This window comes from Melanotaenia boesemani, chromosome 4 (genome assembly GCF_017639745.1).
Source record: "Melanotaenia boesemani isolate fMelBoe1 chromosome 4, fMelBoe1.pri, whole genome shotgun sequence".
Classification (NCBI taxonomy): domain Eukaryota; kingdom Metazoa; phylum Chordata; class Actinopteri; order Atheriniformes; family Melanotaeniidae; genus Melanotaenia; species Melanotaenia boesemani.
In genome coordinates, this window is record NC_055685.1 from 27549253 (window position 1) to 27574670 (window position 25418).

The 25418-nt window shown below is 37.4% G+C and overlaps 3 protein-coding genes across 5 annotated transcripts; 2 read left to right on the forward strand and 1 right to left on the reverse strand.

Moving 5' to 3' along the window:
- Window positions 1-1701: 1701 nt before the first annotated feature.
- On the forward strand, window positions 1702-11524 carry vps37a (VPS37A subunit of ESCRT-I). Of its 2 annotated transcripts, none has more exons than XM_041982195.1 (12): window positions 1702-2244; window positions 4269-4343; window positions 5249-5366; window positions 6420-6523; window positions 6752-6977; window positions 7500-7570; window positions 7727-7854; window positions 7959-8017; window positions 8127-8195; window positions 9962-10105; window positions 10231-10319; window positions 10524-11524. In XM_041982195.1, exons 1-11 carry the CDS (start codon window positions 2135-2137, stop codon window positions 10309-10311), a joined length of 1185 nt encoding a protein of 394 aa, XP_041838129.1. In that variant the 5' UTR covers window positions 1702-2134; the 3' UTR covers window positions 10312-10319; window positions 10524-11524. The 2 variants fall into 2 exon arrangements, with proteins under 2 accessions (XP_041838129.1, XP_041838128.1); XM_041982194.1 differs by having other exon boundaries at window positions 1703-2244; window positions 6749-6977.
- Window positions 11525-12280: 756 nt separating this feature from the next.
- Window positions 12281-19901, forward strand: nsmce1 (NSE1 homolog, SMC5-SMC6 complex component). 2 transcript variants are annotated; one of them, XM_041982234.1, is made up of 8 exons: window positions 12281-12389; window positions 15527-15648; window positions 16071-16192; window positions 16340-16417; window positions 16588-16734; window positions 19024-19140; window positions 19384-19510; window positions 19753-19901. In XM_041982234.1, exons 2-8 carry the CDS (start codon window positions 15531-15533, stop codon window positions 19785-19787), a joined length of 744 nt encoding a protein of 247 aa, XP_041838168.1. In that variant the 5' UTR covers window positions 12281-12389; window positions 15527-15530; the 3' UTR covers window positions 19788-19901. The 2 variants fall into 2 exon arrangements, with proteins under 2 accessions (XP_041838168.1, XP_041838169.1); XM_041982235.1 differs by lacking the exon at window positions 12281-12389 and adding an exon at window positions 13381-13488.
- Window positions 19902-24044: 4143 nt separating this feature from the next.
- Window positions 24045-25086, reverse strand: LOC121637873 (trace amine-associated receptor 13c-like). Its single transcript, XM_041982209.1, has one exon. It carries the CDS (start codon window positions 25084-25086, stop codon window positions 24094-24096), a length of 993 nt encoding a protein of 330 aa, XP_041838143.1. The 3' UTR covers window positions 24045-24093.
- Between the last annotated feature and the right edge of the window lie 332 nt (window positions 25087-25418).

Below are 25418 nucleotides of genomic sequence, written 5' to 3' on the forward strand. Positions count from 1 at the left end.
TGTGTTGGACATCAGACTTCTATGATGTCACAAATGTTATTTATTTTATTTTCATTTTACTCAACTGTACTACTTCTTATTTACTTATTTATTCATTTATTTATTCATTCAGACATTTTTAGTTGGAAAGGAAGTTGGGCGTGGCGTGTGTGTGTATACGTGTGTGATGTGACTGTGTGAAAGATTTCATTGAGTGTTCTTATTCTTATGTTTTTAATCATGTAAAGAACTTTGTGTTGCCTATGGCATGAAAAGCGCTTTATAAATAAAGTTTGATTTGATTTGATTTGATGAAGGCAGTGTCGAAAATTTGTATATAAAAAGAATGGCTCACAAATGAACGGCTCACAGCTGTGAATCGATTCCCATCGTTCATTTAAAAGAGTCGTTTAAAAGAATTGATTCGTTCATGAACGTCACATCTCTACAATATAGCTTCTAACTTAAGAAATGGCTGCAAAGAAATATTTTACAAGGACTTATAATTAGAGATTAAATTCCTCATCGATCAATTCAAAGTCAGCACATTAACATCTGAAGTGCAGAATCTAATGTCTGGGCCAGTCGGTCTTTGTCAGACATGTGACCTAACTAGCCGATCTTAAATGTCTGCAGCAAAATGTTGGAGAACTTTTATCAGTCTGTCTTCTCTGTGCTTTTCTTTGCTGCCGTGTGCTGGGGAAGCAGCATCGAAGCCATCAACACCAACAGACTGAACAAACTTATAAAAAGGCTGACTCCATCATTGGATACAAACTGGACAGTTTTGAAACTGTTGTGGAGAGAAGATCACTGAACAAACTGGTTTCCATCATGGAAAACCCCGACTTTCCTCTCCACCACACACTGGTCAGACAGCGGAGCTCCTTCTCTAACAGACTGAGACACTCCGCTACCATGCGGGCAGATCCGGAAAATCTTTCCTGCCACGTTCCATCACTCTGTTCATTAAATCATCTCTGGCAGACAGAGAAGAGCTGCTTAGACAACAGGCTTTACCTGCAGCTTTTATCCACTTGACATTTTATTGTACTTTTTAAATTCTATTTTGGTTTGCACATTGTTTTTCTTACATTTGAGTCTGGACATCTTTATTTAAATGTATATACTTCTATAGCCCATTCTTTGCTCTGTTGATTTGTATATGTTTTACATAAATTTGTATATTTTGTTTATTACATGGAATATGGATTTGTATGTTTGTTTTGCTGCTTTACTTTTGTTTGTTATGAGTCTTTTGCACCAATGGGTGCTTTCTTTCTTTCTTTCTTTCTTTCTTTCTTTCTTTCTTTCTTTCTTTCTTTCTTTCTTTCTTTCTTCCTTCCTCCTTTCTGTCATTTGTAAAAACAACAGCACAGTAACACAACCACAGGTTGCTCCATTTGCTTAGTGCTGCTCAGAAGTTTCATTTTCAGCATCCACCCGTACATGTGCTCAATAGTGCAGTTTCACACTCTTGCCCAAAGGGGACACTCACCATTTATTCTTACTTTAATTGTTCATATTTAAAATATACCGTTTATATAAGTATTGACATTTTATGTTCAACACTGATTATTTCAAACATTCTGATGCTTTCTGATGTCCACTGTTTTTATATAATAATAATAATAATAATAATAATAATAATAATAATACGAATAATAATAATAATAATATAAAATTAATATGGTTAAAAATGTTCTTAAAATTGTTATTAAAAACATTTTACGGGGCCTCTTTTTTTTTTTTTTTTTTAATGTTTGAGAGCAGTGAAGCAGGAAGTTGCGTTTTACGTAAATTGCCATGTGACGTTTTACGTAAATAAGTTGGCCAAGCTGTTATTAGCAAGGTAGTTGTCTTCCTTTAGCTTTTCTCACTTGCCTCGGCTATGCTAATGACTGGTCAAAATAGCACAACGGCTCTCTGAGATAAAAAACAGAACTGAGCTTTTACCTTACTTACGAAGATATGCTGTCCGACTTTGTAATGTAAAACAAAGTACGCCTCGTGTGGACAGCAAACCGACAACTAGCTAACAAGGGGCTAGCGCCACAGATCACACTACTGCTCATGCTCACTTTTTAATCAATTTCGTTTTCGTTCGCCTTCATACTTTGTCACCAAGTTCAGACCGCGGTTTCTTCCGGAGAGAATGAACTGGTTTTTCCCCCAGTCCAAAGGCCCAGGACCTCTCTCTCCTCTGAACAGCCTACAACAACAAAGACAGCGGCAAATCGAGTCGCTCAAAGCCGCTCACCCCAGGTAAACATGATAGATGTTTTCCCACCCAGAGCCCAGCTTTGGCACTGAACATGAGACAGCAAATGTTTACTTTGTTTTTATCAAACAACAATATTCCCATAAAGCTTCGTTGCCACTTAACCAAGCCATTTACTGAGTCTTTGAACTGAGTTGCTTACTGTTGGTGGTGTTTTAAGCCCCGCTAGCCACCAGGTTCAGAGTTATGACAGAAGTAAAATAGGCTATCAAGAAGATTATTTGTCGTCAGACTTCACTTCTCCTTACTGTATGCCAAACGATTACACCTGAACCCACAGTCAGTTTGTTACTGCGAATGACACCATTAACGTGATCTTTAAATGGTCATGTTAGCTAAATCAGTAGATGTGATTCGCTATAGTACCGCGCTAGCTCTAAAGCTAATCAAATTAGTTAGTGACAGTTTCATTGTCTATATTTAGGGCTGATTACACAAGTTGTTGCTGGCTGACCTGATCGTGTGATCATTCCTATGTTTGTCACGCGTGTAGTTTTAGGATGAGCTTATTACTAGTGGAGATTAAAGTATTAGCCTGTGTTTACTAGGAGTTATGGCACCTCAATGACAATCGGCTCCGGGACAAATAAAATATAATACATATACTCCCCGTGTAGAGCATGTTTTCGATGTAAGATAGAATAATTGGTTATTCTTCAAGTGTGCGGGGTTTAAATGTAAATACATTTCAATGTCACACACTTGTATACAAATCATAGTACTCCAAGTATGCTGAATGTATGGAATTTAAATAAGTTTACTTAGATTTTGTGAGGAAACCATTTCAAGTGGTGTTCCTGATATTTTATACTCTGTAAATGCGTCTCTTACTTTGGTAGTAATAAGAAATAATTTGTGAAATGTTCAAGTCATAACTTGTTTAAAAATCTGATACTACTTTCAGGTCTAGTAGCATTACTAATTTATAGTCATTTATTACTAGCAAAAAATACAGCTCACCAGTGACATCAGGGAGAGCAGCCAAGCTAAGAAATGTTTAGCTTTTATGCTGAGGAAAAAGGAAAATTGCTCAAGAACATGACAGAGCACTGCCCTTTAACAAATAACATGATGGACGTCAGTCTGTGCTTTATTTGTAAAGAATAATATGAAATCTTAACTGCAACTTTATTTAAGGTCAGTCAGACTATTGCTGTACATGTGCAAAAAGCCACTGAAGGACCTGCTTATCAAATATAGATATAAAGCTTTTCCTTTCACTCTTTCTGCCCATGGACACACTTTACTCATCTGTTTCTTTGACCTACAGTAGACCGATTTCTACCAGGACCCTGTTGGTGGTAGTTGTAGGCAGTCGTTGTTAACCCAGACTGATCCAATGTGGAAGACTTTGAACTACTTCACATATTTGATTTGGCATAGGTTTCACGCCAGATGCCTTTCCTGACATAACCTTTTACATTTATCCAGGCTTGGGACTGGGGCTGCATTTGGATATTTTTAAATATATGTGAGCACTTGAATATGACTGCCTTTGAAAAAAGTGGTCATCAGTTTAAAACAAGACAAAGAAATCTAAGTTTTATTTGTAGAATTCTTGCAATCAAGATGTTTTTAAAGGCTAGATAAAAAAAAAAAAAATGCTGCTGAAATATACACATCTTTATTTCTTGTTTATTTTTATTTCTTGCTTATTTGTTAGGGACCACTTACAAAAACATTATAAACAGGTTAAATATGTACTAGATTATAGCGTTCTTGCTAATTTCCATCTGTAGTCCCGGTGGCAGGCGGAATCTCTCGTTTAGTGAATCCTGTGTTGTGTAATACACCTAGAAAACTGTTCTGTCTCAAAAGAGGCTTTTAAAATCCCCCATCCACAAATATTTTAAAACATTTTTGTTTTTGAAAAGTCTTTGTTTAAAACCTTTTAATTATGATTCGTTCTCAGCAAACTAACAGAACCTCCATAAACAAAGTGCAATGCTTTGTCTGAATGTAATGACCATGACCAATGAACATTTCTGTTCTCCTGTTTGTCCCACAGCCTTGCAGAGATCCAGAAGGATGTGGAATATAGAATACCATTTACAATCAACAACTCCACCATTAGTGTTAACATGTGAGTACATCTTTTGATGTAGAGTCTAGTGTGAAATGTTAATCAACAGCATAACACCACAAACAAGACAACATTCAGATTTTTCCCAGAATGGTGTAAACAAAACAGAACAAGCATGTAAACACGTTTAACTGGTTTTAACCTTTTATTTAGATAAGCTTCTAGTGAAATGACTGCTGTTTTTAGAGGAACGTTACTGATTCTCATTTTTCTCTTGTAAAATTTCACAAAAGGTTAAGGCCGTATCTGGTTATGGAGTACTGATCTAAAATGAGTTATGGTACCGAATGAGTCACAACTATAATACTTCCTGTTTCCCATTCATTCATTTTTTATGTTGCTTAGTCCAATTCAGGGTTGCGGGGAAGCTGAAGCTTATCCCAGCAAGTAGCAGGCGAGAAGCAGGGTACAGCGTGGACAGGTCGCCAGTCCATCGCAGGGCCTCCTGTTCATCTGTCTACAACTAACCCTCAGTCAATGATAATTTTTTCTTTAGTGTTAAATCATAACATTGTTTTTGAAGGAAAGATTAAAATGTTACTCCTGAAGCCAACTAAGCAGTTGTGTGTAAGTGGTAAAAAAGATGGTGACTTAATGGATCAATACACAATATATTTAAAGCAAAAGATTTTTGTAATGGTTTGCTTCTTTACTTGCTTTGTGACCCACTGCTCAGGTGCCCTCATTTGTAAATGTAATTAAGCTATCGTTAGCTGGCTATAGTGATCCCTCCTTCTTTAACTGCATTTAACTGAATCTGAACTGTATCACACTTTTCAAATAAGTTCTCACATCTGATGGATTATCTGTTAAAAATGTCAAGATTATCTTGACATGCATTTTATAAGCTTATTGGTTGTAACATATGAGCCTCCCTTGCCCTGTTTTTCCCCTCTTTCTACTAGTTTGCTGCCTCCTCAGTTCCCTCAGGAGAAGCCGATGGTTAGTGTCTACCCCCCTGTTGGTCATCATTTAGTTGATAGCAATAACGGTACCATGATCACGAGCCCCCTCATCACAAATGTAAGTAATTACTTTGGTTCAACAGTGTGTGCCTTTCAATGTCCAACATAAAACACATGTTTTATTTATGGGCTGGATAGAGGGATACAGTGTACGATATTATACACACTACTACAGCTTTATGGCTCTGCTGTTGATTACACTTGTTGGTGCCCAAAGTAATGAGATCTCTCATCTGACTAAAACTGAAATGAGTAAGTCAGAGTAAGGTGTTTTCCTCAATTTGTCAGGAGGTTTCCACAAGATGTGTCAGATGTGAACTGAAAATAAAAGCTGTTTGCCTTCTCACATTTCTGCTGCATTCTCAGAGCAAATTTTCTGACTTTATACTGACAAAAAATATATCCAAGGTAATACTGTTTTTGCTTTAGCCAAAGAGCTGTGTTCTTTATATATGTGTAATTATTTGTTTCTGACAAGCTCATGTTTGAGTACTTCCTCATATTTTGTTACTAAACCCAAGATCATGTCTTGCCTTCTTTATGAAATTAGGATATGTTGTTAAAACCCTCAGATACTTAATCAACAACTCCATTCAGAGGTAGTGGAGCACAAGTAGATTTGTTCATTAATTAAGGCAGCCCAACAAAGAGATGGTTGGAATTGGACAGCAGCATTTTCCCTCTGATATGTCACTAAGAGTAGTCTGCACACGATTTAAGCAACATCCCTGCTGACTCATGCACAGTCATTTCATTCATGTGGTTGAGGCATACACATCAGGGTTTAAAAATGGACTCCCTTAATGAAATATACTTCCCTGTAGTTTATTTATGTGCCAGGAGCAGGAAAAAAGAACAGACTCACTAATCTGATTGCTGAGCAGCTGCATGTTAGCATGAGTTTAACAAACCAAGGAAATGTCTTCTCCAGCTTTCTCCCAGTGCGCTTCAAACCTATTAAATACAATTTTTTTTCAACTTTGCTTTGCTCTTTTTTGATAATATATAATATACATTTATTCTTTTAAGATTGAATGACCTTTCTATGGTCACAGTAATTGAAATTTTCTTAAAAATACTATTTTTTGTTTTGTTGCTGTCTGTCTTAAAGTTTGGGATGCACTCAGATCTGGGCAAAGTCATCCAGAGTCTACTGGATGAGTTCTGGAAAAGTCCTCCTGCGTTGATGTCAACTGGCTCTGCTGGCTTTCCATAGTAAGTCTCTTCTTGGAGAGAAGTTCAGGTCATCTGCAACCATTTTTTTTAAATATATACACTATTTTAGAATTGTACTGGTTAGCTCTAAAGAAGGGAAAAAAAAAGCATTTTGATTTTATTGCTAAAATTCTGTACAGCTCTTTGTAACTCTGTTACATACAGATAAATTCTTTTAAGATGTATTTGACATGTTTGGGTTTTCTCCCCCCAAATTTGCTGCAGCAGTATGTATAAGTCATCGGGCATAGCTCCTTATCCCACCCAAGCTTTTCATTATGGTCCTCGTCATGTGGGTCCCAGTCAGACGCCACCCCCTGGTCCTGGCCCAGCTCCATCACCAGCCCCCATGCCTCACCCAGGGGTCGATATTACTCATGGGCCCCCCAGAGCACCAGCTCCGTATGGACTGATAACTGAACTGCCACTACCTGTACCAACTGGAGATTCACAGGTACACTCAGATAAATAATGTCAATAAAAAGGCTGATAAGATCCGTATATGCATATAACGTTATTTTCATATCTCAATAATTATTCAAGTCCCCAGCCCAAACAAAACAAAGCATCAGGTCAAATTAACCAGATAAAAATGTATAGTTTAGGGGCAAAAAAGCAACTATTAAAACAAGTCTTAGTCACTGACACTCTGATTCAGAATGTGGATGTAGCTTAAAATGTTTTAAACCCCTCTTGAATTTTCAGCTGTATTTATACTATATACTATAAAAAATAAAATAAAAAAACCCAACAACAACACTGAAAGTTCTGTCAAATCATAATCTTCCAAGAAGTATCCGTCTGGGATAAATAAATTATTTTTCATTTTATTGATCTATTTTATACTATCACATGCTGATATTCAGCAGAGGTGCTGCGCTAGAAGTTTTAGAAAATGCGACAGGGTTTTTTTATGTTAGTGTTCCACTTCAATGTAAATTAAAGAGCATAAGGTGGTTATTTCTGCCTCTTTCAGGCTGGACTGAATGGACATATGTACAAGATGCCTGAGATTCCCGAGTCTTTTCCTGAACTCTGTGACATGAAGTAAAGTTTCTCAGTTTATTTGCTTAATTTGTCTTTGTTTAGCTTTGTTTAAGTTATGATTTTTAAACCCATATTTTGATGCATTGGTTCTCTTGGTGTCTGATACGTTTTTATGTATTTACTTCTGTATCCAACTTTTGCTTCAACCCACCCAAGTCTGACTCGGTTGTCGGAGATGTCTGAAAACGAAGATGTGTTACTGGAGTTCTTTGTGAGTTTGCCACAACTCAAACAGGTCACCAGTGATAAAGAAGAGTTGGTCACCAGTATAGTGGAGATTGCTAGTAAGTTCCTTTTTCCAGTGTTAACAGAATGTCTTGATAATCACAATGAATCAGCTTTAACTGAGTGTAGCTTTATAAAAAAAAATGTAAATCTTCTTTCACAGAGAAAAATCTTCAGATGGAGCCACAGTTGGAAGGAAAAAGACAAGAGATGCTCTACAAGGCTAGTTCTTAAATCATATTTTTATGCATGCACTCATTTGCACAAGAAAAACATGTACACCATTGTCCTGGTGCTTATGACGTGTTTTTTTTGTCTATTGTTTGGACAGTATGAACAGCTGACTCAGATGAAGTCGGCCTTTGAGACAAAGATGCAGAGACAGCATGAACTCAGTGAGGTAAATGGCTTCGCTCATCACATGCTGGTTTAATTGAAAACAAACCTTTTGATAAACTTTCTGTTATTTTATTTTCTTCATTTTGGTGACTGAAGCCAACCGTCTCTGCTTCTTCATTGAATTGAATGGCAACTAAAAAACTAGAGTTGAAGTATTTTCTATTTAAAAATGATTGACCTTTAGGGTCGATCAGACCAGAATCTACAGAAATGCTTGATAGTAATTTTCTAGGCCCTTTCATATTTAAAATATATATATAAATATATATATATATATTGTGTCTTTAGTTTTGATTGGGATATGTTTCCACTCCAACTTAACTGTGATTCCCTTTCAAAGCAAAAGAGTTTAAGTGCCCATATCCTGCAGATAGTGATGGCAAAATGAAGCTTCCTGAAGCAATGAGGCTTACAGCTTATTACTTCACTAAAAGGCTCATTACTCAAAGCTTCATCCATAGCTCACTAGCGACATCTACTGTGTGACTGAAACTGTGACAGTCTAATCTGTCAAATAGATTTTACTGTTACAACCAAACAGGGTTGCCAGATCTGACAGTTTCTGGCCCAAATGCAATGTAAACCCGCCCACCTCAATCAAAACCAGCCAGGATCTCTCCAGAAACTCATGTAAAAACTGTAAAACGATTCCATATGTAGTAAACGTCACAGCTCCACTAAATAAACAAAGATGAAGGGTGACATGTACAGTCAGTTAAAGCCATGTAAGCAGAATAATACATGCAGGAATCAATTTTCCCCAACGATTACCAGGGAGGTTTTAAAGTAGCTAGTTGAACTCGTAACCCTCTTTGGGATGCTTAGAAGTGACCAAGACCATTTAACTGATATTTAGTTAACCAATAACTATTGCTGATTGATGTCAACTTTGTCAGTTTATTTCCATTTCAAAATAAATAAACTAATGAAAATGTGCAAGAACACAACAGTTGATTGAAATGTGTAGTTTTTTTTTTCTATTTTTCCACACATAATGGCAACTATATGTTAATATTCTATCCAGAATAGTGTCTAAAAACCCTCCAATTATTATGAAAAGCATCCCAATATTTTTTAACCCAGCCAATGCAATTTCAAAAGGTTGCAGATTGTTGCAAAAAATAAAATAAAAACAAAACAAACAAAAAAAAGCTATAGCCTACATTTATCAAATAAACTTAGGATTTTTTATTAGGGTTGTCAAAATTAACATGTTAATGCAAAAAGATTAATTAAAAATATCAATTTTAGTCCTATCTTGGCAAGATGTTAACATAATCCACCCAAAACCACAATATTCTCCTTATTTATGAAGATACTGACATTTTTCACGCCTTACATTTAGAAGATGATCACGGGATGACCCACTTGATATATAACACCAACGTATGTTGCCTTGGAAGTCCCGGCTCAAAAAGTTTGGGAACCACTGGTCTACAGGAACCCATGGAGCTCCGCAGTTCTACTGTAGCCCGAGACTATGCTAGGCCTCGTTTGTCATGGGTCGCGTGGTTTTCAGCAATGAGATGCAAGCATTGGAGCGAGGCTCCATCTGGCATGTCCCTTCCGTACTTTATACGCCTCGGCGTGTCTGCTTTAAACCTCCCATCCTTACCTGCAGATGTTCAAAATATTACAACCCTATTGTTAATTGCAAAATTTTAAAATACTCTCATGGAAGAAATGTTGAAGTGCTCAGCATCTTTCTAAACAATCCACTAAAGACGTGTATTTTTCTTACTTTTGTGTATTTTACCCACCTTCCAGAGTTGCAGTTTAAGTACTCTACAGGCTCGGTTAAAAGTTGCAGCCCACCAGGCTGAGGAGGAGTCAGAGGAGATGGCTGAAAACTTTCTGGAGGGACACACTGACATTGATGAATTTCTGAACAGCTTCATGGAGAAGAGAACAGTGAGAAGTTTCAAATTTGTGTGAACATTTTAGTTATATATTGTATTTGAACCGAATGTTTTCAGAAGTGCATTATATCACATTTTAAGAGGACCGATTGATTTTTGTGTGTGTGTGTTCTGCAGCTTTGCCACAGCAGAAGGGCCAAAGAGGAGAAGTTGCAACAGTCTATAAACACACATGGGCAGTTCCCTACAGGTCACTAGAACAAGAGGTAGACACACACTCGTACACAGGGACAATGACTCTGGAAAACACACATTGTTACCTTATAGTTCTTTGCTTATTGATGGTGAAACTCGTGCTTCTCTGCTGACAGTTTTGCAGCAGGTTGAGCTTTGATGTTTCCTTATTTTCAGTCATAAAAAGTTGTTCAGTCATCTTTTCATTCAGTGCTTCTCATATCTTTGGTTCACAGGTTTGGTATCTTCTCACTCAACTGCTGCCAACTGGGGAAAAATAAAAGACTTTACTGGGGCTGAAAGCACACTGAGTTGATGATGGGTACTTCAGAGAAATAGGAAGATGACGATGGCAATGCGGAGCTAAAATATGGAAGACCATCTAAGGTTAAGTCACCACAGGAGGCCAAAACTGGGAGAATGTGCAACACATGCCTGGATGATCCCATTATATCACAAAGAATTGATCACGTGGATAATTTTCTTTGCAATTTGTTTGTCCAGATTTGATTTGATTTGATAGTGATGACAAAGAGTTTTGTTTCCTACTGGGATTTATGTCACTTTGGTAAAAGAAAACACCTGCACTTGATCAGACTGTTTGATGTGAATACAGTTTGGAGAAAGTACAAATTACTTAGCACATTATTCACAATCATACATTTGTCAGTGCAGTGGAAAAAGAAATATTGTGAAATGCTAATGTTGGTGACTGTACTGTCCACCTCAGAGCACTGTCCAGTCCTTGCTTTATGATGCCTCAGAGGCCTCCCTTTCTACTTCACAGAGATGCTGTGCACTTAAATCATCTTGGAAAGGTTGTTCTTGACTTTCACGTGGATTATATGACTGGGAATGTCATATTAATAACATGGTGTGTCCAAAACATACCTATTTAACTAAATAAATTTAGGATTTAACAATGAAGAACTGAAACAAAGGCAGGTCAGTGCTGACAAGAGACCTTTTATTTGGGGGTCTTTAGATTGAAATTGTGCATTTTAACTGCAAAAGTGGTTCACTCTTTATGGAGCTATTGGTTTTTTCACTTTGAGCAATCCTGAATGCAAAGTGTGTGTTTGTGTGTGTGTGTGTGTGTAGACGACAATAATTTGAGTTGGCCTTTAAAGAAAGTAATCTTAATCTTGCAAAAACTGAACTATCCATTCAAGAAATGGTTTTAAAACCAATGTAAACCAAATATCAGATGAAGTAGCCTACAGCAGCTGTGTGTCTGGAGTTATTGTGTTTTAAGACATTTCCTGCTGGTTATTGGACCTTCCTTCAGAATTAGTTATTTCAGCTCAAATCTGAATGTGTGAATGTGAATAGATATGTTAAATCTATTAGTGTATATGCAAACACACCGATCACCACTTTGCCCTGACATGCTCAATGCTGATGGCTCACTTATTTTCTGACACATTTTAAACTTGAGATTAGTGATAAGAAGTCTCAAAGGAAATGGGATAATGTTGAGGAATATTAGGTTAAGCGCTGCGGTAAAGCTTGATTACATCAGATACTGTATTTAAATGTTAATAATGGGTTATATTATAATCAAATGCTCATACACATTGTATCATATGTTCTTATTTAATTTGTTAGAGTAATAAAGCATTTAGAATAAGTCTTGTTCTTCTGTTTGATAGTAATGCACCCTATTCACATTCAGTAATTCATGAAGTTCAGGCCAGTTCTAGTTCTACGTTTTACACACCAAGACATGAAAGAATACATTTGTGATTTGGTTTTTGTCAGGTATTTCATGTTGGGTAAATATAGTTTCAAATGAACAGCACTTTATGGTATCATAAAACGAAGTCAAAATCCAGAAGTGGTGCGTGGAAAGGCTTCGTTTACTCTGACAGCCTCCGCTAAGCAGCATCAAGGTGCAGCTAATCAAATGCACTTGATTCATTTATTATCAACAGGTGCCTCTAAAAATGGATGTTTGGAAGTTTGCTGGTTGACGATATTAAAGGGTGAGCTAATAAAATGCCAAAAGGCAAAGGCATCAGCAATGAACATAGAGAAGTAATTGTACTTGTACCATGAATCTGGGAAAAGTAGCAAAACTATTTGGAGTCCATTATCGTACAGTGAGTATTATTCATAAGTAGAAAACATTTATGATAGTTCCCTGAAGTGGATGTTCCTGTATTTGCATTCTAAGTTCAGAGTGTGGGAAATTCAAAGAAATAAAGATAAAACAAAAGGCAACACATTGTTTCCATTATCCAAAGTTTCACATACTTTATTCCTCCGCTTGTTTTCTCTATTTGTATCTTAATCTATCCCACCAGAGAAGCAGATGAGGAGGCAAGGTGAGAGGCATTTTAAAAAGAAGCCTTCCTTGCTTTGAAGAAATAATTTTAAACAGATGTCAACCGAGTATGACTTTCAAAAACAGCTATATTATTTAATTCAAGCCAAACACAGAATACAACCACAAACACCTTATCAATGTTCTTACTAAATGTCAAGCACATTGGTGAGGGGTGATGATTTGGCTTGAGGTGCAACCACAGGTCCTATGTACTGTGTGCAGTTTTTGTATACCAAAGCATTAGAGTTGAATGTGAGGCCAACTAGAGAGTGATGTACAACAGTCAAAATGTGGGACCGGAAGAGAGCTGGGCCTAAACAACCCCACTGAACTAGAGCAAAATAGTAAGGAGACGGACAAAATTCCTCCACAAAAATGTGAAACCAACAACATCATGCGGAAAATTATTAGGCTACTTCAAGACATTTGTGCTAAATAGGTTTCTGCAAGTTTTTGAATTATGAGGTGCACTTAGTTATTCATGTAACACTTTTTGTTAAATAAATGACAGTCAAATATTTTGTGCTGTTGTTCATCTCAGGTTATTTTTACCTTAAACTTTAAACTAAAACCAAGTAAGGACCGGGTTTGTATTTTCAAGTAAAAGTACAAATATATACACACACACACACACATATATATATATATATATATATATATATATATATATATATATATATATATATATATATATATATATATATATATACTGTACTTTAATAAATTTCCACCACCACACGTTGAGGCCTCCACAGCAGCAGGAGGCGGTACGTCACTACACATGCGCGCGCGCAAACAACTGCAAAATTTGTCAGGAGACAAGGAAGAAAAATAATAAGCCGGAAGACACGCTGTTGTGAAAAGGAGAGCAGGTAAACTTACTTTTCAGTCAGCAAAGATTGAGCACTTCTGTGCAGAGATTGTAAATCGAGAGACGATTTAAATACAGAAGTAATGAGGTTCACTGGCTACTTTTAAAATACCCACGTTTTGATAGCTTGCTAACTGGTAATGGCTAACAGACAGTTATGGTGCTTGTTCCGGGGGTGTCTTAAATCGAGCCTCGAGATTGGTTGCCTTGCAGGTTTTTAATGTTCCCTGCTTAAACACACCAGACTCAAATTAAATGGATCCAACAGCCTATGAAGTTTCACACAGTTGACTTATTAATGGCGATATTAGGCGGTCGCAGAGGCGCCATCTGCTGGGGGGTGGCGCCGCACTTGCAAGGCAAATCTAACAGCAGGTGTTAAGAGAAGGGCACGTTCACACTGCAGGTTACGTTCATGTTTCATGCAGTTGATGTACTTAATGGGTATCAAAATGAATAGGCATAAACCGTCGGTAGTTATATTAAGTAACCGTCTTATCGGCACGAGATATTTTACAGTCATAACGAGAAGCTCAGTTGCAATGCAGCGTCCCACCACTTGGTGGCGGTAATGTGTCAGTTATTCAACAAACTAATTATCAGAAGAAAACTAGTCCAGGTCTATGGTCTAGCTCTAGCCTGTAGCAAATCTAGTTAACGGCTATTAAATATTTGTTGTCACAATATTGCTGGATTTGGCAGGAGAATGGGAATGGAATTGTTTAAACAGTTAAAATATAGCCCGTTACATTGTAAACATCCCCCCGTTTACAGGGAAACATTAAATAGGTGAAGCATCGCTTTTTGCAGATAAAATTACAAAGTGCATTACTAAATCTAAATATTGAAAATATAAATTAAAACAAAATAGAAATACTGCTTGTCTTTTAGTTAATTGTCTTGGTTAATATAAGAAATGTTCTAAAAACTGTTTAAACTCTTACTATTGATTCAGTTGTCAGTTGGTGAAACAGTATTTATCTGTAAGACAAGGAAATGGAGAAAAACCATGGACATTCACCACAGATGTATATTTTAAAATCCAGGTGGAAAACACTTTTATTTTCTTATGAAAGAGTAATGTGCTTTCCATCATCCATAAAAGATATTTTTGTTTGTGTTGGTTTTAAAAGAAATGTGTTTATTGTATTCAGTGTTTTTATATGCACACACAAATTTGCCATTGCGTAGTTTGCCATATTAATACAATTTGCAATATAAATAAAATAGCCTAAAATAATGTGAATATTCTACACTGTGTGTAGAATGAATGAGGACTGTTTAGCTGAGGATGCATTGACAGAGTTGAGAACGCGCTGGTCACGGCCACGAGGACACTGGTCCACATAGGGTTGGGCAATATGGCCTTTAACTGATATCCCGTTTTGTTTTTTTTGGCCTTATCCTGATACACAGTATATGTTTTGAAAACACTGTAAATAGTGAATTCAGCATTATCATGCATAAGAAGACAACAGCAGGATTTAAGTAAACTCTGCTAAATATAACTTTATGATTTTTTTATATATACTTTCAACAAGTCTTTCATTCTGAACCAAGGACCTGCTCTCATAAACCTAATGATTACTGATTATTGATAAGGATGTTATTTTATATGTAGTAATAATTTTGTCAAGCTAATCGTGTAAAACTCTAAAATACTGAGTTAGCATAATATCAAAGACATACAACCAGAAATGCAGCAGGAAATATGAATATGTTGAGTATGTTTCCTACTGAAAACTACATGATACAAACTATATTTAAGCTATAATGTACTCAGATCACAATGTCCACCTCTTTTAGTTTATACCAATGAGCTCCTGAAATAGCCGAAATGACATATTTACTGTTTAAATATGTTGTTTAGTTTAGTTTAAATAAACTGTTTAAGTCCTCATTTTTCTTACAATACCTGCAAGAATTGGATTAGTTGTTTCTGTGTAACCAGTTGATTAAAAGTCTAGCAGTGATCACTATTAAGAAGCACTTCTCCATGTAGTAGACTAAAGTTTTGTAATTACCATTTCTTTGTCCAGAGACATGTCACGACAGATGGGAGACAGTCATCGAAGGTTTCTCCAGACCATGATGACCAGTGGCATCACTGATGAGCAAGGAGCAAAGGCACTTTATCAGTATTGCTGTGAAACACACAACTGTGAGTGATTTTGTTTGCATATAACCATACTGGTGGGGTAACTAACCCCACAGAATGTCAAAATGATCACTGTCAGTCCTGATCATTGAATTGTAAGATTAGCATCACCCCTCCGGCTAGAAGTCTTGAAATTTTATTGCCAGGAGTTTTGTTGGACTATACAGTACCTCCCAGCATTAAACCAAAATCGCAATAATGATGACATCCTGGTAATTGTTAAAACATGTTATAAAAGCAGAAGAAATAGAGACTAATACTTTTTCATTATATGTCCTTCTGCTCCTTGTCATGACTGAATTTCATCTGATAGTAGGTTATACTGTAGTTGTTATGCAACCATTTGGATTTCATTACACTTCATGAAGATGAGGTATTTTTGAATATCAGAGTTCTTTTTTTTTGTCTCTTTGTTTTTCTTGCAGCACAATATGCTCCAGACAAACTAGATGACTTCATTGATACCATCAACTCAAAGCTGCAGCCATTGTTTATGCAGATAAGAAAAGGGATGTCGGAGGACAACGGTCAGCAGTTTTACGCCCTGGTCAGTGGCCTTTGCACCAAATAAGACTGGGATGTCAGGCGTGTTACTTCTTTATGGACTGTTTTGGAGAGGCAACAGTTTGTGGTTAGTGTGTTATCTTTGCAGAACTAAACATTTTAGTTATAGTTGCACTCTATACCTGTTCAGGTAAACACAACTGAGACAGATATCACCAGGATGTCATCAGATTATGCTGACAATGAACTGGAGCTGTTTAAGAAAACAGTAAGTGCACATATGAAATTATTCATATTATTATTATTATTCATATTATTATTATTATTCATATTATTATTATTATAGTCTTTAAGGTTGTGACATATGTTTACTTAAAGTTTACCAGACTAATGTTTTATAAAAAAAAAACTTTTAACCATGGTGTAATTTTTGATTAGATGGACCTAATTGTGAGCTCTGAGAATGGCAAGGCCTCCTCCACTGAAATTCTTAATTGCGCCGACACCATCTCCAACAAAAAGCTGAAGAAGAGTGAAACAGAGCACCTGTTGAACCGACTCATCCATGACAAATGGCTGTGTGAGGTAAAACAGTGTCTTCACCAGGATTTGACAGCACGCCTGAGGCCTGTTTAAGAAAGGAGGTTCGGTCTAAAAAAAAACTCGAGTTAACTTACTCTGAGTTGAGCAAGTCTGGGTTTTCCATTCCAGAACAGCTGATGTGAATTGCTTCAATCAACTCTGAGTAGGGTGGTGTGGTGGTTAGCACTGCAGCCTCAAGGTCGCTGTTTCGAGCCTCGGCTGAGAGGAGGTTCGAAAAGTGGCCTTTCTGTGTGGAGTCTGCATTCTGTTGGTTCTCTCTGGGTACTCTGGCTTCCTCCCACCATCCAAAGACATGCATGTTGGGTTAATTGATCACTAAATTCTCCCTAGGAGTGAGCGTGAATGTTTGCATGTCTCTGTGTTGGCCCTGTGAGGGACAGGTGACCTGGTGGTGCTGCTCACCTGTTAAATGCTGGGTTAGGCTCTAGCTTCCCCGCAAGCCTGAGTCAGCGTGGAAGTTGGTTTAATCTCACTGGGGACAAACACATGAAGGAAAACTAAAGTATAAAAACCTATTTTATGAAGGTAATTTACTAGACTGTGATTTTACATTTTTATATCCATTACACACTTCTTGATATACAAACTATATATTTAGTGGATATTTCTACATCTAGTGATTTAAACCCTCAACAAATGCTGTTTTAACTCATACAGTACATGACGTCTCACCTAATATCCAGATTTGTTTTTTAGCTATAGATATATACTAAGACTAATCTCCTTTATCATGGGAGTAGGAAGGAAGAGGACAGTGAAGAGACACCATCTGCTGGGATCGAGAGGTCGACAGTAGATCTCTACCCATCACACATTTATAGAATTATGATTTCAGACATGTAAGAGGACTTTCCTCATGACGTGACTTACCATTGTCTTTCTAAAATGTTCTGTGTTGCTAATTTTATAAAGAAAGGTCCTATTTATAAAAGAAATTAAAAAAAAAAATATTGCCGTGCAAAGTACAGATCCATCCTCTCCCTATGTAAATCAATGTGTATTCATTTAGCTTCTAAATCTCTGGAATCGCATTGGTAAGACAACCCGTGTCTGACAGCTGTTTCAGGTGGGAGGAGACAGGTAGAAAATCAGGGTTTCTTCATAGTGAACCTGCCAGCTACTAGGTTCACTTCACAGTCAGTTACCATGGTTACATAGTCAGGGTAAGTTTACCTCGCCTTCTGGAACAGAAAATTCAGAGTTTCTCCCTTCTCAGTTAACATACCCAGAGTTTAAACATAACCCACTTTCTGGAACAGGCCCCTGGATGGTTTAAACTGGTTGTGTGGACAGACGAATGTTTGGCAATAGTTATAAAACACTGACTTTGATTCCATCAGCTGAGGAAATTTTTCCACTCACATAAATTTAGGCAATATTTTTAAAAAATTAAACTTGACTCAGCTGAACATATGTGGTTCTGGTAATAAAGTGCTTCTGACTAAGGTTTGTACACTTACTTAATAAGTGGGAATTAGTAAAGCATACAATTAAAGGAATACTACAGTGACTGAGAATTGCTAAACACATTCACGCCTAAAAGAACACTTAACCAATTAAAAAACAACATTTAGAAAATGCATTTACATTTTGAAACATTTGCAAATTTAAAAAGGACTTTTAAGAAACAAATTTATATGTAAGACGGCTCTTAATGGAAAGGGAATGTCTTGACCTCATCTCGTTGTACAGTAAAATGGTTTGTACTTCAGCTACATGAGGGAAGTCAATGTATTTCATTAGGTTTTTGATAACTGTACATTTTTTTTGCCTTCCTTGTGGAGTCAACTTCAGTCAGTTTAGACCTTTTTGTTTTTCATGCCGACGGTCTCCAGAACTTTTTCATGAAACCCGTTCTGTGCAGTACTTTTCCTCAAAGAAGCTGACTTCTGTGTAGCTGAACTACAAATCATTTGTTTCTACTAAAAGATGATGTTGCTGCCGCGTCACTTCCACTATTCAGGACATTCTCTTTCCGTTAAGAGCCGCATTGGCATTTGTTCTTTGCCATTTGTAGATTTGTCTTAGCACTTGCAAAAGTGCTTAATATTTTGTAAATTAGTTTTTTTTTAAATGTAAATTTGTTACCTTATATTAAATTTTGTTTTCGAATTTGTAAACAAGTTTTATGAAATATAAATTTGCTTTCAAAATGTAAATGGGTTTATTAAATGTTAAACAGTGGGTTTCTTTTTGTGCCTTCTAGCTACTTTTTACTCCCTGTAAGTTAATGTGTTCAGTGTCTAATCAAGCACTTTTTTATGGACACAGCAACAGGGGGAGTACACTCTGTCCACCCGATGTATCATAGAGATGGAGCCATATATTCGCACAATGTATCAAGACCAGGTCAAAGTGTGCCAAATCTGTCATAATGTTGCTTTTCAGGTAAATACTAATCTCAGTTGTTTTTTTTTGTTTTTTTTTTTGCTGAATTCACTGAAATGAATTTGAGATTCTTTTTGGCTTTCAAAATCAAAACGATTGTAATCAAATTAATTTGTAGCTTGAAGATTGTTAACGTAATTCTGTGTTTAATATTAAATTTTCTGCAACTTAGAATTTACAGAAAAAAAACAACTTTTAATTCTGTCAGCTGTGTTAAAATGCATTTTGAATTTTCTTATACAGTGTCAAATTTGTGAGAACCCTACGTGTGGCATAAAAATACACAACCCGTGTGTGGCCAGATTCTTTAAAGGCAGAACGGAGCCGCGGTGTCCTTCTTGTGATGATTTTTGGCCGCATGAAATCCCTGGTAATTACACTTCTTTAGTAAATGCTGTTTATGCACATGATACAGGTAAACTGAGACTCTTTACTTCATATTAGGTGATTAATGCACACTTTGTAGATTTTGTTTTGTAAAAGTAAATTATTCGTTTAGAAGTAAATGATTTAATACAATGATATACTGCAGGAATTGGATGTATTGTAGAGATATTTAAGATCTGATATAAGAATTTGCTATTGTTACTATTTTTGTTCTTTTCTTTGCAGAAGTCAGGCAGCCACATTCAAAGTCCAAGAGATGATGGCTTATATGTCAGCTTCCCCCCCCCAAATATTTAAATAATTTTATCACAAATTTGTAATCAACATTTTACCACAAGTGTTTTAGATGTTTTAACATAAATAAAACTTTCTTTCAATTCATGTGTCTTTATTATCCCAGGGTTTAAATAAAATCAAGACTTGCTAAATTTATTGTATTTTAACAACGTCAAGAAAGACCTTTATTATATACTCAGAACAAAACCAAAAAAAAATAATCTCTTTATATTAAATGCTAATATAAAGCAACCAAACAGCCTGATAGGAAAATTCTTCCTAACACCAACACCAATAAACCTTGAATTAAAAAGAAGACAGAGTTCTACACAGTGTATACAATTTTACTCTGCAAAGGAGCATGCGCATCAAACAAGTATGATACACACTGAATTGGTTTACACATCACAAGGCATTATATAGGGAGGTTCATGAAGTCCTTCCTTCAAACATCAAACATTTCAGCATTGCAAAATATTCAGGTTTCAGCATTTTGCACTAAAGATATGGAGATCTAAGGGTGTGGGTAGTGTAGCGGCTGGTCTTTCTTGCACAATCGCTCTATGGTTCTTTCATCTCTTTCACAGCTTTGACCTCCTGTACTTTCAGACTCAAGCTTGAAACCAGCACACATGCACAGAGAATGCTGCTGAGTACATTTTCTAAATCTTGATACATATATGAAAACATAATGATTATGAACTGTATACATGATAATTTTTATATGTCCCTCCTGTTTACATTTTACCACATTTGTTCAACATACATCTTTTTTGTGTACATATTTTCTGTGTATGCATCATTAAGTTATCATTTCCATAAGTTTGTGGTCAGAAAGCTTAAATAGAAGTTTCAGCATCATCATAATTGTTTTCAGTGTTTTTCAGAAGTTGCAGATAAAATTCAGTGTTCGTGCAGTACTACATCCAGACACCATCATAGTGATCATACTGCAAAGACAAGGACAATGCATGAAACAAACAGGATAAAGAGCAGAAATATTATTCCATTTGGGATTAGAAATTTTTGCAAGATTATATTGCCAGGAACCCACAGTCAGCCAGCTCCACAGGTTCTCCCATGACGTCGTTCTCCACAGCTTTTGTAAGATGTAAGATTTGACCTGCATCATCATTAGCAGGGACAAAAGGACAATACAAAGAGCACACACAGCTATTTTTAAGTGGAAAATGAAATCTTGTTCCAGAAGATTTATGGGACAGTTGGGTGAAAATATTACAGACTGCATGTACTTTTCCAGCATTATGGTCAGTTATCTTAACTGTTCTTTTAGTTTCTCTTTTTGCAGGCCTCCATTTGCGCAGCGAACCATAACAGAATAATGTGAGAACTTTGTATCCTTATATGTTTTGTTTATTACTGTATGTGTTGTCCCTGAGTCACATAGGAAAGTTAATGGCTGGCCTGAAACCCACAATGTTATTTGTGGTTTCTCATCTGCTAAAAAAGGATCTATTCTAAATTCAAAACTTCCTCCTCTACTTCCTCTGAACCCCTGTCATGCTTGTTTGAGTCAGGGCAGTCTCGTGCTCAGTGTCCTAACTGTCCACAATTATAACATCTGTCTCCCTCTCCAGCCTCTTTCTTATTATTTTGCCCCCTACCACATCCTCTCTGTTTTCGTCCTCTGCCCCTGAACCTGCCTCGACCTCTTGCTCCACCTCTCGTAGCTTTCCCATTCACAGCGTCTGCCACCACAAAAACAACCCGGGGTTTCTTACGTTCTTTTTTCTTTCTAGCATTCATTACCTTTTCTGCATGTTTAGCACAATCTAAGTAACTCTGTAGGGTTCCTGAAGCAAAATCTATCATGTGTTTTTCAACAAATCCTTTGATTGGAGGCAAACTACCTGCATGAATGGTATTCTTTAACTGCTGGTTATATGCATCTTGGTTCGCTTCTGGAGTTAATCCACTATGAATGCAAAATATTCCCTCCAGTCTCTTTTAGTAGTCCTCAAAACTTTCTTCCTCGTTTTGGGTGGTCTTATTTATGATAGTCCAGTCTATTTTATGGGTCCATTTTGTTGTTATGCATTTGAGTAGGTTTGTCACCCTAAGTTTAAGTGGGTCACTTCCTTGGGGTAAAACAGCACCTTGTTTGTCTCTGGGGTTCGAGTCTCCACATACATGTACCTAGCAGAGTCCTAGAGCTTTCCTAAGAGCTCTCTCAACCTCCAGACCATTTAATCTGTAACTATTAATTAAGTCTGTCATTTCTTCATTAAATTTTTCTGGGTCTGTCTTTGGGTCAGTCAGTCCTGCTACAGCCTCAGTTACATTTCTATCCGTCCATGTTCTAAAAACCATCATTGTATCTGGTTGTGCGTTATTCTATTCACCCTGTCCTGCCCTATGGTTGGGTACTTCAATAATTCGGAAATGGTCATTTTCTGCTTCTGACTTAGTCATTGGTCCACTAAGTGAAGGGGAAATGGCTACTTTCAGCACAACTTGATCTGTACAGTCTTTGTCTGATTCTGTGGCTTTTCTCCTGGTTGTTACACCAGCATCAGGTGGTGTGGGAAGATTAAAATGCTTAGGTTTGGCAGTGGACAGCGTAGCGATTTGTAATTTAGCTGATAGTGAGAAATGGATTAGATTGTGGGGAAGAGGTAGAGGAGGACGAGGGGGATCAGACGGAGGAAGTTGCAAAACCAGGGTTGCTGTGGCCTTTGCCTGTATAGGTTGCTGGGAACCTGCTGGGGTAGGACAGAAAACTGTATTCAGATCAGGGTCATCCTCCTTCTCCTTCATCGTGAATTCCATTTCTCCCTTTCCCCTCAGTCTGCCGTCCTTTCTCCATTCTGCCTCCTCGAGCCATTTAATCGCTTGTTTTAACTCGTGCTGTTTTTGCTTTTTTTCGTTATCTTTTGCTTTTTGTTTTATTCCTGTAACCAATAGGGTGCATGATGGAATAGTTAATTTACCATCAAACTGATGTGTCTTTTTCCATTTATTTAAATATTTTACATTATCTGGATCCTTTGTATGCATCTCCTTTTAATTCAGTTTTGCTGATACAAGTACCCATTTTAATTCCTCATGAAATTTCTCACAACCTACTTCAACAGTTCAGCAGAGCTTCATTAACACCAGCCAGGTATCCACTCTGTCCGCTGCTTCGGAGTGTGAGAGGATCTCCAGTCACACACACACATCCACACCTTTTTTTTTTTCCTTTTCTATTTATAGTGCACCTTCTGTTTCTCTATTCTCTCTTCAGTTTCTCTTTGTTTAATGTGATTCACAGAGTTATCTTTTAGAAGCTGCTTACACTGGTTCAGACCTTATCTTTTAAAACTCACTAGCTTGGGTTTCCCAATTTTAAGGTCTTCTTCGTGGTGACCCAGTCACACAACCTTACTTTTATCACAGAATTTATACTCACTACTCCTGTCGTCCTCCCTGTTGAAGGCAGGTTCTCGTCTCCGCCCCTACACCAGGTCTGCTGGCCTCTCTTTACCTAACGCCAAGGTAGAGGTCTCTAACAGGTCCTAGACCTGGCTGTGCACAGTCTTCAATTTCTCAGCAGTTCCCTCTGGCTTGGGGACGGATTGAGATCCGGTTCAAAGAACCAAAACGTTAGGAACATTCTTGCCAACACCAACACCAGTAAACCTTCAATCAAAAACAAGACAGAGAGTTATACTCAATTTATGCTATTTTACTTTGCAAAGGAGCATGTGCATCATACGAGTATGATACACACACTGAATTGTTTCACACATCACAAGGCATTATATAGGGAGGTTCACGAAGTCCTTCCCTCAAACATCAAACATTTCAGCATTGCAAAATATTCAGGTTTCAGCCTTTTGCACTAAAGATATGGAGATCTAAGGGTGTGGGTAGTGTAGCGGCTGGTCTTTCTTGCACAATCGCTCTATGGTTCTTTCATCTCATCCACAGCCTTGACCTCCTGTACTTTCAGACTCAAGAAACCAGCACACACACACACACACACACACACAGAGAATGCGGCTGAGTACATTTTCTAAATCTTGATACATAAAACATAATGATTGATACATAATATAATGAATGATATATGAAAACATTATTATGAACTACATACATGATTCATCTTACACAGCCCTAGATGACAGATGGATCCCAGTTCTGCCTTACTACATGCTGTATGGTGCAGATTAATCTATGCTCTTCCAGATGTAAATTTTAAACAAATCAGCAGCATTTATGACATGCTATCACAGCAGTTTAAATATTAAAACATTTTCTTCACACACATAAAATGTCATTGTGATGCTAAAGTATGTTAGCATTAGAGGAGTCCCCATCTAGTATCTTCAGGGTGACAATAAAAGAGATAGCTCTTCTAAACCAGGGGTAGAAAAAAGCATATATCAGTGGGTTCAAACAAGAGTTGAAATACAGCAGCCAGGACACAATAGCCCAAGATGAAGCACTGTTTGAGGTATCCTGTCCTGCTAGAGATGGATAGTAATATGGGCAGAAAGTCAGCAAGAACACAAATATCACAATACCAAGAGTCCTGGCAGCTTTTTTCTCAGATTTCTTTGCAGTGAATTTCGCTGTACTGGCTGCAGCTGTTCTAAAGCGAGGCTGCACAGCATGAGCCTGAGACACAGCCACAACAAATATTCTCATGTACAGAATGAGGATGACTGAGCAGGGTACAATAAAAGTGAATACAAGGTCAACAGTTCCAGAAATGACACTGATCACAACCAAACACTCTCCATAGCAGGAGTTGTATCTGTCTGGCTGCCTGAGATGGTCCTTTAAGATGAGCCCGTTATAGAGGAGGGCGCAGGCCCAGCACAGGCTCACTGACACCTCTGCTCTGATGTAAGTGATTGTAGTAGGGTAATGCAGAGGAAAACAAATAGCTACATAGCGATCAATAGATATGAGCACCATGTTTCCCACTGAGGCAGAGGTGAGAGTGAAGCCAATGATATAAGAGAGAGCACACATGATATCACCCAGCAGCCAACATGGTTCTATGAATCGCAGTGTTTCCACCGGCATCACCAGCAGCCCCACAAGGAGGTCTGAAATAGCTAAAGAGAGCAGGAGGACATTGGTGGGGGTGTGGAGCTGTCTGAAGTAAGAAATTGAGATTATTACCAGCAGGTTAAGAGTAACAGTGAACACGGAGATGAACGAGAATAGTGCATAGAGGAGGACAGTCTCAGAGCGAGGGCGCATCAAACCTGTACAAGACAAATTGAAGAAGTCAGGATAGCACAGTTCACTTTTGTCTGGGCTGTTCATCTTCCAGGGCTGGAGAGACACTGATCTGCTCACTCCAGACGCGGTGCAGCTCACTTGTCTCTTATGACTCTCTCTACTCTCCATCACTCCCTATTAGGCTCATTATCTCTGCTGCAGCTGTCTGTCAAATCTGTTCCCTCCTACTTTTCTAATTTCCTCACCCTTTCTTTGTTTTCCTTATTTCTTGTCTCGCTTATGTCACCTCCTCCCCTCCATTTGTATGATGCTGTTGATGTTTGGAAACAATTACCTGAAATGTTACTTTTAGCTTTTAGCGAAGGATGTCCAAATACCCTGAGATAGCCTGAAAAACACTGGCTACATCCTGTTTA

Coding starts and splice junctions, on each gene's coding strand:
- vps37a (XM_041982194.1), top strand. CDS start 2,135: ATGAACTGGTTTTTCCCCCAGTCCAAAGGCCCAGGACCTCTCTCTCCT. Junction 4,344..5,248: donor TCCACCATTAGTGTTAACAT/GTGAGTACATCT, acceptor TCTTTCTACTAG/TTTGCTGCCTCCTCAGTTCC. Junction 6,524..6,748: donor GGCTCTGCTGGCTTTCCATA/GTAAGTCTCTTC, acceptor AATTTGCTGCAG/CAGTATGTATAAGTCATCGG.
- nsmce1 (XM_041982234.1), top strand. CDS start 15,531: ATGTCACGACAGATGGGAGACAGTCATCGAAGGTTTCTCCAGACCATG. Junction 15,649..16,070: donor TTGCTGTGAAACACACAACT/GTGAGTGATTTT, acceptor TTTTTCTTGCAG/CACAATATGCTCCAGACAAA. Junction 19,141..19,383: donor GTCATAATGTTGCTTTTCAG/GTAAATACTAAT, acceptor TTTCTTATACAG/TGTCAAATTTGTGAGAACCC.
- LOC121637873 (XM_041982209.1), bottom strand. CDS start 25,086: ATGAACAGCCCAGACAAAAGTGAACTGTGCTATCCTGACTTCTTCAAT.